General features: G+C 48.8%; 1 protein-coding gene across 1 annotated transcript in view; it reads left to right on the top strand.

Moving 5' to 3' along the window:
• The first annotated feature begins 331 nt into the window (after positions 1-331).
• TXNDC16 (thioredoxin domain containing 16) overlaps positions 332-17,665 on the top strand; it is a 33,765-nt gene continuing 16,431 nt past the window's right edge. Inside the window, exons 1-12 of the mRNA XM_010288599.1 lie at positions 332-500; positions 1,433-1,515; positions 3,097-3,170; positions 3,980-4,054; positions 4,349-4,470; positions 4,995-5,085; positions 6,844-7,000; positions 8,368-8,534; positions 9,643-9,703; positions 11,081-11,222; positions 12,490-12,636; positions 13,127-13,186. Coding sequence (XP_010286901.1) covers positions 332-500; positions 1,433-1,515; positions 3,097-3,170; positions 3,980-4,054; positions 4,349-4,470; positions 4,995-5,085; positions 6,844-7,000; positions 8,368-8,534; positions 9,643-9,703; positions 11,081-11,222; positions 12,490-12,636; positions 13,127-13,186 — 1,348 coding nt within the window. The remainder of the gene's footprint in view (positions 501-1,432; positions 1,516-3,096; positions 3,171-3,979; positions 4,055-4,348; positions 4,471-4,994; positions 5,086-6,843; positions 7,001-8,367; positions 8,535-9,642; positions 9,704-11,080; positions 11,223-12,489; positions 12,637-13,126; positions 13,187-17,665) is intronic.

Below are 17,665 nucleotides of genomic sequence, written 5' to 3'. Positions count from 1 at the left end.
GCCTGCGCATGTAATTTTTGTCTGACTCAGAAGAAAGAAAAAATAGAGGGAAGAAAACCAGCCCTAAACTGAAAGCACTGAGGGTCTGTGCATTTGCAGATACCTCTCAGGGGAAAGGGAATAGCCTTTGCTGTCACCATTACCACTGTCTGAATCACTTGCTGTTCTAGTGACTAATTCATGACGTCCTCGAGATGTTTGTGTCACATCTGTAATTACAGTCATGCTGCCTAAACAGAAGACACTCATATATATGCTTGTGCATGTATGTATTTGTGTTTGATTTTTTCCCACAGTTGCGACTCTCCCGTGCCTGTAGCTGATAACAGCCATGTCAGCCCAAAAGGACAGATGGGTTTCTTCCTTCTCTTTCCTGCTCTTCTGTGCTTCCTCCATCCCAACGCGGGGAAGTGCGAGGCTGCTGCGGGAGCTGAGCCCCCAGGAGTATTTCAGTAGCTTGCAAGCCGGCAGAGCATTCCTGGCTTATTTCAGCCATAATGGTATGTATTTAATGGTATGCATTTGCGTCAGCCTGGGTTTTCTGCAAAGGCTCGTGTGAGGGTGTGTGTGAAAGTGGAACAATGAAGAGGCAATTCTTGACATTTTTAAACCCAAAGTGATTTTGAAGAGCTGGTCAAGCTCAGGTGGTAAATGTGAGTTTGCATGGCCCTGAGTGCTCCTGACAGGTGGAGACCTCTTGGGGTGGGATCTTTCCCAGGCACGTTCCTTCAAACATTTTCATTTATTTTCTGGAGGTACCGTGGAATTGAAACCCAGCCTCCTCCCTAAGGAGAAGTCCTCTCAGGGGGCTGGGTTTCTTTTCCATGGTACCTCCCAGGGAAAGGGGGATTCCTTGCATGCAGGGGAACTACGGGCTGTCAAGAATTAGAAGGAGATACTTGGCCTTGCTTGTTATGCACCTTCATAACCTCTAGATATGGTTTCCCAGGGACATCATCATGGGCAGGGTCACCAACACAGCTCCTACATCACCACTGAGTGTGTTAGAAAGGAAGGTGGGGAGTCTGTGGGCATTTGTGTTGTTGCCCTTGGTTTTGTTTCAGAAAATACCTTTACTTTCTGAGCACGAGCGAGACCATATGGTGTCAAGCTCTACCTCAGTGCCTGGCAGGAGGATGCTCTTGACCCTGAGGACCTGCAGCCCAGCCCAGCAGCACCCACCTGACAAAACCGGTCCCAATCCCTCTGTCTCCCCCAGCCACATCCCCGCAGGCACCTCCACCGGCCGCATGCCACGGCTCCCTGTTTGCCCTGCTCTGCTCCGATGTCCCAGGGCTGGTGCAGGAGGACCTCAGCATGCTGTTACCATGCCAGAGCACAGACAGTGCTTGCCCTGAAGGTGCTCTCTTCTGTCTCATCCGTAAGGGGAAGGGATGGAAACCAGCTTTTTTTGTTTGTTTTTTTTTTTCAGTTTCTCCTGGTGTCCAGCCCTTCTTGGAGCAGATCGAGAATTCAGCCGAGGCCCTCCAGGACTATGGCATTTCGGTGGTGAAGGTGAATGGGGACAAGGAACGGGACAGGCTATTTCTGCAGATTATTTCAGCAGGGCTTCCTGCGGGGTGAACAAAGCCACCTTGGGGACTGACAGCAGTGGGACCCCACAAGAAAGCAGATGTTGGCAGACCAGGGCATCCCATTTTATCCCTTGCCCTGACCTTACATCTGCTGCTTGTGGGTTGTGTCACACCTTCTGCCTGTGGGACATGGGCAGGTTCCTGTGTCCCAGAGAGGCTCGATGTTGTGCCTGTGTCTCCAAACACAGCAAAGCGGAGGACTGGCAGTGCTGTAGTAGCCCTGAGTTGCTCCTGGCCTTCCAGTTCATTCTCAGTAGATGAACCCGTGCATTTTGGGGTCCCTCACTACAAGAAGGATGTTGAGGTGCTGGAGCGTGTCCAGAGAAGGGCAACAAACCTGGTGAGGGATCTGGAGCACAAGTCTTAGAAAAAGTGGCTGAGGGAGCTGGGGGTGTTTAGTCTGGAGAAGAGGAGGCTGAGGGGAGAGCTCATCGCTCTCTACAACTACCTGAAAGGGGGTTGTGGTGAGGTGGGTGTTGGTCTCTTCTCCCAAGTAACTGGCAATAGGACGAGAGGAAATGGCCTCAAGTTGCACCAGGGGAGGTTTAGATTGGATATTAGGAAAAATTTCTTCACTGAGAGAGTGGCCAAGCATTGGAACAGGCTGCCCAGGGAGGTGGTGGAGTCGCCATCTCTGGAAATATTCAAAAAACGTGTGGACATGGCACTTCAGGACATGGTTTAGTGGGCATGGGGGTGTTGGGGTAACGGTTGGACTTGATGATCTCAAAGGTTCTTTCCAACCTTAATGATTCTGTGATTCTGTGATTTTCATTTGCAGTCATGGGTTTAGGGGACATTTAGCTACTCACATTTCCCTGCAGATTGGTCTTTTTCATGGGCAGCCCAATGTACCAGCCTTAGCTGGTGGATCTAATCTGGCCTCCCAGCAGCTGCGGGAGGTACGTGGAGTTTCCTGGTCATAGCTGTGTACCCACAGGCATGGCACAAGGAAGACTAGGATGCCCAGCGTGCTGCTAGTCTTATTCAGAAGGTGGGACTTGCCCGACCCCCTCCACAGCTCCCTCCTGCCACCTCAAACTGCAAAGAATGGTGGATGGGGTTGGTTCACTCCTTTTCAATTCAGTGCAATAAATATTTCATACAAAGGGTCTTTTAGCTGAAACTTTATGCAGATTCAGGTGACGGAATTATAAATTCAGGCAAGTGTAATTAGATTTTAAGAAGTGCTATGTGTGTGTATGTATTTAATTTCCTCCAGATACAGGCTGAGTTTAATAAGCAGCAATATGTCACTTCAAATATGCTGGGCAGATCATAAGATCTCTTGATCCCATCTGACCCAGTTCAAGGCAGACTGAGCTGGAGAACTGAAGTGTGAACTCCAGTCCACAGCTCTGCACTCCATTTTATTGTATTTTCTCTCCCAGCAAGTTTAGAAAGGCTGTATTTACACCCTTGAATGGAAGAAAACCGTAGTGCTGTACATTTGTAGTCATTTGTGGAGCTGAATGTCTAATTACATGCTTTCAATGTCTAGGTTAATTGTCCCAAAGAGGATGTCTCAAGATACTGTGGAAAAGAAAATACATTAAGGAAAGCCTACCTGTTCAGGTGAGAGGGGCTTTCTGGATTGATTTCCAGTGCAAATGTTTGAAGGAAACGCTGTCAGTGATCAGAGATGTCTGTGTAGGAAGAGAGGAGCCAGGAAGACAACAGTGGCATATAGAGTTCACTGAAAAGTACCCCCAAAAGGTCCAACACAGGCAAAGTAGATGCTTTGTCCTCAGTGTGAAACCTCCCATCCTGGCCCATGTTCGTTTGAGCAGCAGAGGGCTGTGCTGCTACGTGAAACCATGAGAGAAATCCTGCATCAGTGTTCTTCTGTCCTTGTGGCCTCCCACCACCAGGTCCTCCAGATCTAACACTCATTCCACTAGGTTTTGTGTCTAGTCCTAGAAAGAAACACTCTTTGGTGCTCTTCCCATTGGTGTGGTTAGCTCATCTGCCCTGGATGAGAAGGTTTAGCTCTTGGTCTCTCCATGGGTCATCAGCTGGAAGCTTCTCCATGTATCAGTTTAGTTCTCATTGACTGTTGTACATGACCCACAGAGACATTTCCTCTGGTGGTGAGGATCTACAGGGTGGTGCTTGGTATATAGAGACCTTCTGTCAGTCTGTGCTAGGCTTCTTATCAACACTCCCCAGAAGCTGAGTGAAATGGCAGTGACAGAGGTGACTTCTCTGAAACAGCATTGCCTGGACACCTAGTCCTACAAAATCCCCAAATTCAAACCTGACATTTTCTTTCCAGCCATACCTGCCAGGAGATATCTAGAAGTATTCAGCAGAGTGGGAACTGAATTAGTGCTTGTAGCTAATCCTGCGAGTTTCTTTGGTGATGCTCTTTCTTCCCTCCCTAGAGGTAACGTGCTGATCAGAGAGTTCCCCACCGATGCCTTGTTTGATGTGAACTCCATTGTTGCTAACGTTTTGTTGTAAGTACAGACCAGATGCATCTCTGTGAAATCCTTTACTTTCCATTTTCACTTGTTGATGTAAAGTTTTGCATAAATACAAACCCCGCCTATTCCAGGGGCTGCTTTCAGCCAAACAGAAGGCTGCTTCTCTCTTTGGTGTGGTTTGACTCTTAAACCTATGTCCTTGAGATGACTTACCAGCACACATCTGGGCAGCTGGAATTTTACCTTGTTTTACCCATCACCATTATGTGTCTGCAAATTCGCTCTTAAGAGGAAAGACTTACGAACGAGTTTTTTCTGACTCCTCAGTGCCCTGCTCTTTAATGAAGTTAAATACGTTGAAACACTGGCAGATCTTCAGAACATTGAAAACATGTTGAAAGGGAGGTCGAACATGGTCTTTGCCTATGTACCAGCTACGGGGACAGCAGGTATTAACACTCAGCTTTTTATCTTTGCTCTCCTCCCAGAGCCTTCGTACTAAGGTGCAAGGGAGCTGGGTTTCTGACCCAAAATCCTGCAAATGGAGGATCAAGAAAACCTGAAAGGGCCACCCAGACACAAGTAGTCCACCTCTGTGTGCCTTGCTGTGTTTCCAAAGGGATCAGTTGCACCAGAAAAGTTTTGCTGGGAGCACAAACTTTCAGAGCTGGACTTGAGAGGGAAAGCAAGCCAGCGGTTGCTGTCTTAAAAAATAAACAAACCCATGGGCAGATCTCTGGTTATGAAGTAGAATGGGTTCAGATACACAACCCGTGTGTTTACTGGGGATCAGCAACTGGGTCCAGCTCCAGTTACTCAGTTACCTTCATAGTGTGTCTTCAGACAGCTGTGACTTCTTACCGAGAAGTCAGGCTTCTGGAAAAGCCTGGGCATTGATAGGTACAGCTGGGAAGGATGAAGAGGGAGATCTGGAGGGAGCTGAGATGAGTTCCTCTTGCCTTTCTCTTTCCAGAGCACAGAGCTGTGATGGAGGCGGCTTTTGTCTATGGGACTGTCCACCAGTTTGTTCTGACAACCGAGGCAGCGCTGTTGAAAGACACTGGGTATGTCCAAACACACACACACCAGGTAGAGCTGCTGCCTTGCACTGTTGGCTCTACTCTTCTGTTCTCAGATTCCCAGGTCAAATCTGGGATGGTATTAGGATGTTATGACAAGGGTGGACAGTCAGATCTGGTTTGCTGTTCCAAAACCAGCTGCTGCTTGTGTTGCTGGACTTGAACTAGCCATGCCATTTGTGACTGTTCATTGAACATCATTTTATAGGAGAAGAGCCCACTGTCTCCTTTCCATAGCTGACTGACCAAAGCTCAGCCATGGGCTTTCAGGAGGGCTGATATAGCTGATGTTATAGTCTTAAAACACTCAGCCTTGTGCTTTGATGATCAGGTCTGGCCAGCTGAGAAGGGTAAGAACTGCTACAGTGGGTCAGAGCAAAGCTTACCCTGCTCCATATCTTACCTCTGCAGTGGCCGTAAGTGCTTCCCAAGGGATGTGAGGGAATGGATGTGTGTTGCCTGCAACCTCACATCTTCTGGCAGTCAGAGGTTTCGTGACTCTCAGAGATGAGAACTGAAGCTGTATCATGGTGTTAGCAGCCACCAGAATTTTTTTAAACACATTTTGACTTTCCGTCTCCACAACTTCTAGCAGCAGTGAGTTCTGCAGTTCAGCTGCATGAGACACTCTTCCCCGAGTGCTGGATTTGGGACTTCCCACCCCATGGCATCACTGGAGCTGGTAAGCTCCCGCCATCCCCTTCGTATGCATTAGAAGAGCAGATCCTTCAACGCGACTTGCTGCTGCTGTGACCTACTGCAGTCAGGAAACTGGGAGGGAGGAAGGTGGGAATACCACATAGCATGTTGCATCTTCAGCAAAGCGTTTATGCAACGGTCTGCCTGCTTTCACAGGTGACACCAGGGCAAGCACCAAAGCGGTCCTTGTCTGAGATGCCATCCCATCCTTGCAGGACCGTGATTAGGGACAGAATTTGGTGCTTGCCACTAGATGGCACGGTTGTCCTTTGTAGAGGAATTGGCTTCATTCTGCTTAAAGCAGAGAGGACACCAGCAGGCCATCTCCTTAGATGAGGAAATGGTGGTGGCTTCACCAACATGAATAGCTTTCAGCCAGCCGGGGTGGCAGGCTTTGGGGTCTTAATACTACATGCTGGTCTTCCACAGAAAGATCTTAAAGTCCTTTACAAGGAAGATGATCCCTATTTCAGAGGTGGGGAGTGGGTATTTAAGAAAAGAAGTGTGACGTCCCAAAGCTGACCTACAAACTAACACCAGTGGTGGTTCAGAGCAGGAACCGCTAACTAGGGAACCATCCTGGTTAGTGCTTCCTTTGGTGCAGCCAAGACCAATGCTGTTCAAAAGGTGGAATATTCCTTATACAGTCTGTAAGATGTCAGCAGTGAGGTAAAAGACATGAGCAAATCTGTACTTCAGCTGTCCTCCTGCCAGGATCTCCAGCAGGGTGGCATGGCTGGTCCCACTGAGAAAAGCTTAATTTGTGTCCTTCTTAAGCCAAATATTCTGGGATTGAGGTAATTTATACCCGGGGAGCCAGGGCTTCTGTTAGATGTTCAGCACAATTCTGGAAAGTGCATGGACACAATTGTACCTGTCAGTAGTAGGGCTCTTGAAGACATCCCACAAGCCTGCCAAACCCTGAACTTGAGGTCATCATCTGCCCTGTAAAAAGTGTCAGCAAACATGGTCATTCTGTCAGGGTGTATTAAAACCCTATGGTGGATGCCTAGCTCAGCATGGTTGTTGTTTTCTCTCTCACAGCAACGATGAGCCTGATGTGTCATCTGCCCGGCTGTTGTTCTGCCACTGCCAACGGGTCACGGACCTGGCGCAGCCCTGCAGGAGGACGGCCATGGGACAGGCTCTGACGATGCTTAACATCCACAGGCACCTCAAGCTCATGGGGGCTCCTCTGGTGGTATGACTGGGAAAGAGGAGCCACTTGGGCTGTGGGCATGAGGGCAGCTGGGGTGGATGTGAGGATGAGGGAGGTGTGAGCAGAAGGGAAGGCTGAGCATGAGAATCTGCCCCTTCCCCATGAAGTTAGTGGCAAAGCTGCAAGGTTGGGTCCAAGCAAGGAACAGGCATGGGGCTGGATGGGAGCGACACTCCATTGCACTGCTCAGCTTGTTTAGACCTTTCTAGGGACCCCTGGCACCAATGTGTGCTCCTCTAACTGTCTGTAAGCACCATGAGTGGGGACGAGGTAGAGGTGCCCCTTGGACTTTGCTGGAACATTAGAATAGAATAGAATAGAATAGAATAGAATAGAATAGAATTTCAGTTGGAAGGGACCTACAACGATCATCTAGTCCAACTGCCTGACCAAAAGTTAAAGCATGTTGTTAAGGGCATTGTCAAATGCCTCTTAAATGCTGACAGGCTTGGGGCATTGACCACCTCTCTATGAAGCTTGTTCCAGTGTTTGACCACCCTCTCAGTAAAGAAATGCTTCCTAATTTCCAGTCTACACCTCCTCTGGCGCAGCTTCAAACCATTCCCACGTACCCTATCCCTGGACCCCAGGGACCTTCCTCTCCATGTCCTCTCTTCAGGAAGCTGTGGAGAGCAATGAGGTCACCCCTCAGCCTCCTTTTCTTCAAGCTAGACCAACCCAAGGTCCTTAGCTGCTCCTCTAGGCTCCCCACAGGAGGCTCAGCACCCTGGGAACTTTGATGTCAGTCATTCATGCCTTGGTGAGCACAAGGGACAGGAGACCCCCTCCTATCTCCTCTTCCCATGGGGCAGTGAACTTCATCAGGCCTCCATTTCCCACTGGTGACATCTCTGCCCAGACGAAAGGATGGGTAGATGAGCTGGTAAGTGCCTCCTTCAGCCAGTCTCCTGGGTTAGGTCCATGGAGGGAAGGCACTTGGTTAAGCAGCTCCATGCTGTCATGAAGCAGCATGTCCAAGGCAAGAAGGGAGAGGATGCCAGCTCTTACATGTTGTGGCTGGGGTTTTCAAACTGCCTCGGGGAATGGATGCCAGGTAAATAAAAATTAATGGAGATTTGACATCTGGAGTTGCTAAGTCACAAAAGGCATGCTTAATAAAGCCCAGGTTTTTAACGGGGAGAGTCATGGCAGGTTGGAACAGTTTAACTGGGCTTGTGTGGGTTCTGCTTCAATGGATGTTTTAGAATCAGGATTGGAGGCTTTTTCTTGAGGGTCTCCCTATTTCTGTGGCTGGGGAGCACATGGTGGCTTGGGCTGTGCTGGAGAAGAGCTGAGGTGCCTTTAATGATGTGGAGATGTGCTGCAGTACAACCTTGTCTCTTCTCCAGACGGAGGTTGCTGAGGACCCAGAGAAGGTTTCCACTGTTCACTTACAGCTTGGGCTACCACTTGTGTTCATCCTCAGCCAGAAAGAGACCTATGAAGCTGACAGGAGGACAGCAGAATTTGTGGCCTGGCAGCTCTTGGGGAAAGCAGGAGTTGCCCTTTTGTCCAGGTATTTGCTTTCAGGTGTTTTGGGGTCCTCCTTGCTTTTTGTGGTGTTTCTGAGCTCGGTTACCCCACCGCCAGGATGATCATCAGTGGGCTTATTCACATTTGTGTGGGTAAAACTAGGCTATGTCCTGCGAGAGGATGTCACATTTAAGGACTTGTCCAGAATCAGATTAGTTTGGTTTCAGACTGGCTGAGAGTGTAGAAATGTTTTGAGTCTCTTGCTGACTTAGAAGTGGAAAAACAGTCAGACTAAGAGAGATTTTGGAAAGGAAACAGCACAGATGGAAGGTTTGTATTCTGCCCTAAAATTAAGGGCAGAAGAAGATCCAGTAAAGGAGGTGGACTGTGGGTGCTGGGTGCTGGGATGCGATGGGGGTTTCCGCTCAGTATGCCATGTCCCCTCATTCAACAAGGGCTCTCTGAGTTAGACCGGCACGCTTGTTCCCCAGGAGTACATGAGACATGCTTGTGGCTGGCTATAGGGCAGCTGTGCTGTGGAGATCTGCCTTCCTCTGTGGTTGACTACCAGTTATTTATCTCTGCTCCATGGGCTCAGGAGCAGCCTGCGTACACTAGACTGATTTGTGTTTGCAAGTGCTTCCATGGTGTCTTGCCAAAGGAGGTGTGCAGCCCCTGTAGGCATGGTTGCACGGCCTTCGGGAATGTCTGCTGGCAGCTGTGCAAATGGGAGGAGATGGAGGAAGGATGGGTGTGGGCTCTCTTATTCCAACTTTCTGCCACTGTGGTACCTCCCTGTATGGAGGCACTTCTTGGCTGCATTTACTCATGAGCTGAAGTCCACCAGCAGAGCAGCTGCACTAGGATGTGGCTACCAGTGCATGAGCAAAGACCCAAATCATGGAAAGGGAATCCAAGCCCCTTGCGAAATAGGCACGTTATTGCAGTGCAGTCCCACCAGGAGGTCACTTGGAGCCTATTTCTCCACCACTGACATTGATTCCGGGTTCCTGCACGTTCTCTGGTGTCCTGAGGCACAACTCTGTGAGGATGTGGTGCTGCTGAGAGGTGGACTTGCCAGCCAGGCAGTCTGAATGGAGGGGGTGACCTTGCACATTGCACCTTCTAATGTTCACTTTGTATTTTGGAAGGGACCTCGTAGATTTGAACATTCTGCTCCGGTCAAACGTCGCTCTCAAGACACCAGATGAGGTTAGATGCTGGATTTTTTAATTGTACAACTCTTATTTCCCTGTCTGGGCATGGTGCTCTTGAGAAGTGTTGGGGTGTTGCTCGGCTCCATAGTTATTTGACAGCCTTCTCAAAAGCTCAAGAGGAAGTGTCTTTCCATAGCCGCATGCGTGTATTTGGAACTGCCCGAGTTTGGTACCACAGAGCAATTGTGCCTGCTTATAGGAGACAAAAGAAGGTGTTTATTTTGGGTTCAAAATGTAGGGTGACATCTCCGTTACACCTTAACACAACACAAGGCTGTGAACTACCGAAAGCAGTAGTCCAAGTGCAAATTCCCCAAAGATTTGGATTTCTGAAGGCCCTTGGCCCCTTAGGAAAGGTGTTCAAAAGATGGGAGAGGAAATGAGTGTGAAACTAAGAGCAAACTGAGAGCAAACAACCAAAGGTCTGTGCTGAACTGATGTAACTGAATGCTGCTGGCAGCGATCTGGGAAAAGGGCAGGGTGTAAGTTAAATGAGGTTGATCACGATGAGCTAAACTCTGGAGGGACCTGACCCAGCTTGTGAGGCAAGATGGAATTCATTGTCGACAAATGCCAGGGAGCACACGTTGCCCCAGATTACCTGAACTGTCACACTTGTGATTGCAAAGATACAGGATCAGACCTGAGCCTGAGCATCCCCTGAGGGCTTCCCCTGCCTTGGTGAGAGATGTGCATGTTGTATTTCTCCTCTTAGAGCCAATGGGAGGTGCCAGCAGTTTGTCATTTCTCTCAGTTCATTATAAAATTCATTTTCTCTGAAGTGCCTTTTGCTGAGACAGTGCCAGAACTGGTTTCAAGCTGACAAGGACTCATTTCCGAGAAATACATTTTGCTCTTTTCTTCCCATGGGTTGGCAGCCCATGTACGCTTGGGAGCACTCTTCTTGGTTGAGCTCCATGAGAGAAAGGATTTTTGGTGCCGGTTTCCTAGGTGGCTCTGACCCAGCCTGACCCCTCTAGAGAGGGGACAGTCGAGTGGACCCTGGACCTCCCCGCTCTCATGCATTGTTTGGCCACTGGGCTTTTTCTTGCAGTGGTGGATCCATGTTAAGATGCTGGGAGGTGGAGCAGGCGTTCACTTTCACCATTCCAGACACAGGATCCCACACAGCCACAATTAATTCCTCGTTACGAAAAGTCAGTCTGGAGTGAGAAAAACTCAGGCACAGGTGAAATTGGGCCAAAGAAACACACCACAGAAGCTCCCCTGTTTGTCAGCTTTAGGAATCTGTTGACATACCTCAAAAATAAGGAGTTGGGTGATGATGCCCCATCAGCCTTGAGTTTGGCTTGCGGACAGAATAGGCAGAGGGTGATGTTTTGCTCACACTGATTTATTCTGTTTTCTTTAGGGAGTGCCAATCAAATACCTGGTCTTGGAAGACACTGATGAAGTTGTAACCCTGGTGGAAGATAGGAACAAGGTTGAACAAATCCAGGAGGATGAGGAGGAGGATGAGGAAGATGAGCATGAAAAAGAAAATAACAATCAAGGTGTGTGACTAAACAGTGAAAAGCTGATTGTCACTAGATGGGGCATGCAGTCAGCAGCTGCTAGACACATGCAGGCGTATGTTAAAGCATTAGAGAACACTTTTGCAAATCCAAGGCAAACCATAACAGTCACATCACAGTTGCACCAAGTGACTCTTTTGTTCTCTGCAGATTGCTGGAGTTTAGTGACAGACAGGCATAAATTTAGGAGAGACACCAGGGAAGAAAATCAGCAGCTGTTAGAGGAACAGTTGCAGAGGTGCTGCCTGAGGGACAGGGGTGCTTCTGCCTGAATGCATCCAGGTTCAGGGGCATAAGGAGCTTGAAAGTGCATCCAACGCTGTCTCCTCTCCAAGCATCAGACAAAGAACCTCAGAATTATCAGTCCCTTTGGAAAGGTTTGAGACATATTCTCATTGAGAAGGGCAAAGAAGCTGGTGAGGGGTCTGGAGAACAAGTCTGATAAGGAGCGGCTGAGGGGACTGAGGTTGTTTAGTCTGGAGAAGAGGAGGCTGAGAGGAGCCCTCATCGCTCTCTACAACTACCTGAAAGGGGGTTGTGGTGAGGTGGGTCTTGGTCTCTTCTCCCAAGTAACTGGTGGTAGGACGAGAGGAAGTGGCCTCGAGTTGCGCCAGGGGAGGTTTGGATTGGAGATTAGGAAAAATTTCTTCACTGAGAGAGTGGTCAAGCATTGGCACAGGCTGCCCAGGGCGGTGGTGGAGTCACCATCACTGGTGGTGTTTAAAAAACATGTAGACATGGCACTTCGGGACATGGTTTAGTGGGCACGGTGGTGTTGGGTTGACAGTTGGACCTGACGATCTTAAAGATCTTTTCCAACCTTAATGATTCTTGTGATTCTATTATTCTTGTAAAAGCTGTTCCAGACTTGCCTTCCCCAGGGAGAAAACGCGGGCCTCTGCAATGCTTCCTTGAAAATGCATTTATTTTCCATACACAATCGGTTTTGTTTTCCAAAAAAAGTGGCACAGGACCCCAGAGGAGCCAACATTCTTAGAGAATAGTGTTCAAATTGGAGGGCACGACTGCTGTGAGACGGCATAAGTGCATTTCATTGAGTTTGTATGTGTGCCTGCACCTCTGCTCCCCCATACGAGGCAGTTACTTACCCCCCTGCTGAGAGTCACCGTGTCTCTGCTGAGAGGTGCTGGCTTACAAAAACGTGCCGATGGGGTGGTGCAGGGGGCCGCGGTTCCCTCTGCTCGCTGCGTACCTCTGTTCACGCAGGGCTGCGGGTCCCTTGCAGACATTCAGGATGATCAGGTGGTGGAAGCGGTTTCCAGGGACAAGAAGCGAGAGCTGCCCCTGGAGCGGATCCGTGTCCTGACAGAGGAGACCTTCCACTCTGCCCTCTTGGAGACTGCCCGGACAGTGGTGCTGTTTTATGCCAGCTGTGAGTATGAAATGTGGCCGGGCTGTCCCTTCTCTACGCTTGCACTGCTCACCATGCTTTCTGTAATATGGTGATCCTGTGGACAAGTTTAAACGATAAATAAGTGCTGCATCCTGCCCCATGGGCCTCCACGCGCTGCTAGCAATCAGATTAAATCAGTTCTTCTCATTGACTGATAGTGTGTCAAGACAGTATCTCTCAGTATAGAAGATATCAATGTTCATAGGTTTTTAACCTTCATTTTACAGGGACTGAATGTAGGACAAGAGGGGAAATTGCAGTAGCATGGGCTCATGTGATAGCCTAGACAATCTGGTTGCTGCCTGCTGTGTGGAAGCATAAAGTCCAATTTTCCTTATTTCTTTCAAGTCTTTCAGAGCTTGTAGCATCTTGGGATGCAGAGAATCGTAACGTGACATTGTCAGAGAGCAAGGTGGGGCTGGTCTGTCACCTGTATGTCTCTCAGGGCTGTGTCTCTCCTGTGTTTCAGGGGAGGCAGTGTCCCTGGCAGTGCTGCGGTCTTACACTGAGGTGGCCGATCACCTGGAAGGTAAGTTGCCACAGGTCTGAGTGCTTTACAGCTGGCATGTACCTGCCCTGGCAGTAGGAACCGGAAGAGTGGGAGGATATGGATGGTACCTCACTCCCTCACCCAGAATATACTTATTTTTTCCCCTCAAACTCTTAAGGAAGGCATACCCACATCAGATTGCTTAGGAAGAGTCCTTTGTTTCTTATTTAGGGATCTTTGTGGTGTATTTGTGGCTCTGTAAAGTCATGGGACTGGGAATGCAGCCTTCTGCAGTCGCCTTATGTTGTTGGTGTAAATTGGTACACACCAGCTGCCCAAACTGCCTTGCAGCTGAGATGGCGATGTTGGTGGGCACAGTGACAGCATGATGGATGATGGTGGTGGTTGGTTGTGATGATGGTGATGTTGGTGGGCACAGTGACAGCGTGATGGATGATGGTGATGGTTGGTGGGCACAGTGAGAGCGTGATAGATGATGGTGATGGTTGGTGATGGTGATGGTGGGCACAGTGACAGTGTGATGGATGAAGGTGATGGTTGGTGGTGATGATGGTGATGTCGGTGGGCACAGTGACTGCTTCATGAATGCCCAAGAGCATGGGAAGGGCCAAGGCAGAACACCAGCAGCAGCGGGTGACATAGGGTGGGCTTTGGAGCAAGGAGGGGCAAACAGCAGACACTGTAGCATGCATCATGGCAGGCCCAGATCCACTGGAGCAGGACGATGTCAGAGGAAGAATTTACAACAATGCCTTCAGGGCCTGCAGACTGGCTTAATTACGTGGGAAGTCTTGCAGGCAGCCACAGAACTCCATAAATAACACGTGACAGTGAAGAATCAGCAACAGTTAAAGACAGCACACATCGGGCAGTCTGGTAATAAAGGCAGGAGGGAGTGATCCTTCAGGAGGGTCTGAGCAGTTCCTGAACAGTGTAAGCCCCAACTCAGCTTCATTCAGGTCTTCAGCCCCATCCCTCTCTACAGTTAGTGGAGAGAGTTGGCTTCTTCTGCGCATCCATCATTCTTACATGGGCTGAATCTCCTCCAGAGATGCCCCTTTCTCCCCATGGCTGCAGGGGGAAGTCAGGTGGCTTCGTCCCCAACTCACTGCAGCACAGTGGGGACGTTGTGTGGATCTGGGCGAGAGCTGTTCTGGCACCCCTGGAGGTGGCTGGTATCTTGTCTTGGTTTTTCTTCTTCATCAAGGCTCATTTCTCCTGGTGATGGCACTCCACTGGGACCGGGCACTGTGTCCTGCAGAGTGCAAGCAGGATTCAGGGTGAGCTCTCAGTAGTGTGGACATATACAGAGCCTGCAGAGGACCCAACCAGCTTTCTGGGAAGCAGATGCAGGGGGAGTTGCTTACAAGAAACCCTCCTGGGAATGCTGCAGACAGTGCTGTGGTTTGGATGAAAGCGGTTCTGCATTCATAGTTTGCATGGAAGGGTAAGTCACCAGCAGCTTTGATCTGGACTGAAATCCCAGGAATAAACAGGAAAGCTCAGGGAGGGTTTTTGTTGTTAGAGATGTTATGGTTGATGGTTTGGGGTTTCTTTTAGACTCCCCAGCAGTCAGACCAGCTAGAGGAGCAACCTGGGAGAGCCAGTGGCCAAACCCTGTCTGACTGTGTGCAGCCAAGCTTTCACCATGTGTTTCTTGAATCATTTGATAACAATCTTGGTACATGGAAGCAGCCACAGGCAGATTCTCAACAGAGATTAGGAACTGATTGGGGTCAGGGCATTTCCTCTGTGATCAGTGAGATCCCACCAAAGACTCCCAGCACAGATGTGGCCTATGGAATGACTTCAGTCTGCTTTCCCTGCTGTGGCCTTGGAGAGGACGGAGAACAGCTGTGTCAGTGGATTGAAAGAGAACTGGAGGGAGTTCCTGCAAGATGCACCTTTGTCTCTGCTGCTGAGGGACCCTCAGTCACAGGCAGGGCTGCCAGGGGAGCTGGAAGACCTAAAAGGATGGAGGTCCCTGGGCTCTCAGTTATGGCCAGGATGACAGAAGATACACCAGTGCAAGGGGCAGAAGTCTGGATCAGGAAGAAGAGCTTGAGCTATGCAAGACTGAGAATGAAACATCAGATATGGCTTTGGGGCAATCTCTCAGCTCCCCCAGAAGCAGTGGTATTCCTGTCTGCTCTCTGGGGTGGAGCTTTCTTCCTAAGGGCTGAGAAGCCAAGATCAGCTGTCTGGGGCATGAATCACCTGCTCTAGAGGCACCTTTTTTGTTGCAGAACCAGGTCCCACTTTTGATGCCCGTTCTCTGTGCAAAATGGCAAAATGGCGAATGAGATCAAGCTCAAGACTGGAGTGACCCTGTGAATGATCCAGTAACAGATGTTCAGCAGATCATCACGAAATTAAGTTTATAGGCCCACAAGTGTTTTCCCTTTGTTGAGAGATACAATCTAGGAAGAGATCAGGAAAAGCGTCTGTGTCCTGCTGCACAGTGTTTTCCCTTTGTTGAGAGATACAATCTAGCAAGAGATCAGGAAAAGCGTCTTTGTCCTGCTGCACGGAGCACATTTGCTTCTCTTGCAGCAAGAGCGTGCCATTCTCACCGCTGCAGCTCTTGTTTTCTTATGCAAAATGTGACTTTATGGAAGCGGCACCCCTGGGACAGCAGAAGAAGATGTGAAGGTGAGACAGTCCTGAGCATTTCTTAGGTGTGTCATTGGCCTTTTTTGCAAAGAAGAGAGGAAACCAATATCTAAGAAGAGCGATATACTGTGATGAAAAACAGTTCTGCTTCCCTCTTCTGTGCTTGTGGAGTCTTCTTGACCAACAACTTCCAAAGACAGGGGTCTGAAGTTGTAGTTCAAAGACATGAAAATCACCTGCATGATTTAGCAATGTATATTCATGGAACCTAAATCTGAAGTAAGGATTTAGGAGTCCATTGTGTGATGCTGTCTGGGTAATCATTTCCCATTCCGTATTGGATTCCTCCTCTTGACAATCTTGTGTTCCTCTTTCATCTTTCCTCCCATCCAGCAGCTCAACAGTGACCACAGGGCTGAACAGTCTGTTGCTGAGTTACTCAACTCCTGAAACTGCTGCTTGTTCAGTAATTAACAACATGGTGCAGGTTGGGATGGGAGAGTGATCACCCTGTACAAGGTGTTCCTCAGGCCAGAATGGGTTCCTTAGGAGCACTTTTGGTACGTAATCCCCCAAAGTAATATCCAAATACTAGAACTCATATTTGAGGGACCTTAGAGCAGCCTTGCAACTCAATTTTCACAAGACATCAAAGCCCTATTTCCATGTCATTATTTTTCAGAGTTGGGCAAGACACAAGATTATGTGGTAACAGATGATGAGAACCAGCTATACGGGATCAGAGGTGTGAAATAAATCCAGAGGCAGGCTTTTCATTTGAGATGTTATTTCAGAGCCTGGAGAATGACACAAGCTATTTCTGCTCTGATGGAGTGTTTTGACAACTCCTGACTGTCTGAGTGGAATTGCAGACCCTTAGCTCCGTGCTGCCGCTTGCTTTTTCTGTACATGAGTTTGTCACAAGGCAGAACAGCAGCAAACTCCTTGTGTGAAAGAGCTGCAAGGCAGAACCTAAAATGAGGGTTGCAGAAAATGGTCTGGTGGGTCACGGCAATAGGAACACATGCTATGGTCACCTCTGCCTTCACCCTTGTCTGTAGAGATGCTTGCCCATCCCTGACAGGCACATTTCTAACCCATGATTAAAACCCTTCCACAGCTTCTCTGCCAAAAAGATTCAGCTGTGCTTGATTCTCAGTAGCTTGTTTTCATATTTGGTCAAACCTCCTTACCTGGGAATGGGTTGTTGCTTGTCCTTGCCCAGCTGGCAACAGGAACTGATTTCACTGTCACCTCCAGAGCTGACTTTACATATTGTTAGATTTTATTGTTTCTTTCTTCCAGGCAATTTCCAGTCAAAAGAAACACAGTTCTTTGGGTTTTTCCTCGGGAGGCATGTCTTCCAAAATTCTCCATATTCTCTCTCATCTGCTTAAGCCTTTCCAAAAACATGTTTCCCAGCCTGACTTTCTGGGCTCTGCAGCGGTCTGACCGGGGCAGAGGAGCATAATTTTCCTCCCATGCCTTGCAGATGCTGTTGGAAGTTCATCCCACAGTGAGCTTTGCCCTTTTCTGCAGCACTGATGATATCTTCTCATTACAGAATGCTGCTGTTGTTACACTTAACCCTTCAAATTGCTTTCTGCCCCTCTGGGCTCGGGATCATTTACAGATTAGATGTGTGTGTTTTATTCCATCAGCAGGCCTTTAATGAAACTAGTGATCAGAATCAAACCCAGGACAGACAGAGAAGAAAGCTTGGCTGTTTTGATTTCTCTCTTAAGAAATCCTCATCACCTGCCCTGACCCTGGTCTCTGAAGGACACTTTGCGATGGGCTGCCTCCATGTGCGTACTTGTCTCTAGGTTTCATCCCACCTTTCCCATGTAACTCTTGAATCCTGTTCAAACAAATTTAGGGAAG

The sequence above is a fragment of the Phaethon lepturus genome, unplaced genomic scaffold (genome assembly GCF_000687285.1).
Source record: "Phaethon lepturus isolate BGI_N335 unplaced genomic scaffold, ASM68728v1 scaffold13216, whole genome shotgun sequence".
NCBI lineage: Eukaryota > Metazoa > Chordata > Aves > Phaethontiformes > Phaethontidae > Phaethon > Phaethon lepturus.
This window is presented reverse-complemented; position numbering and strand designations above follow the sequence as displayed.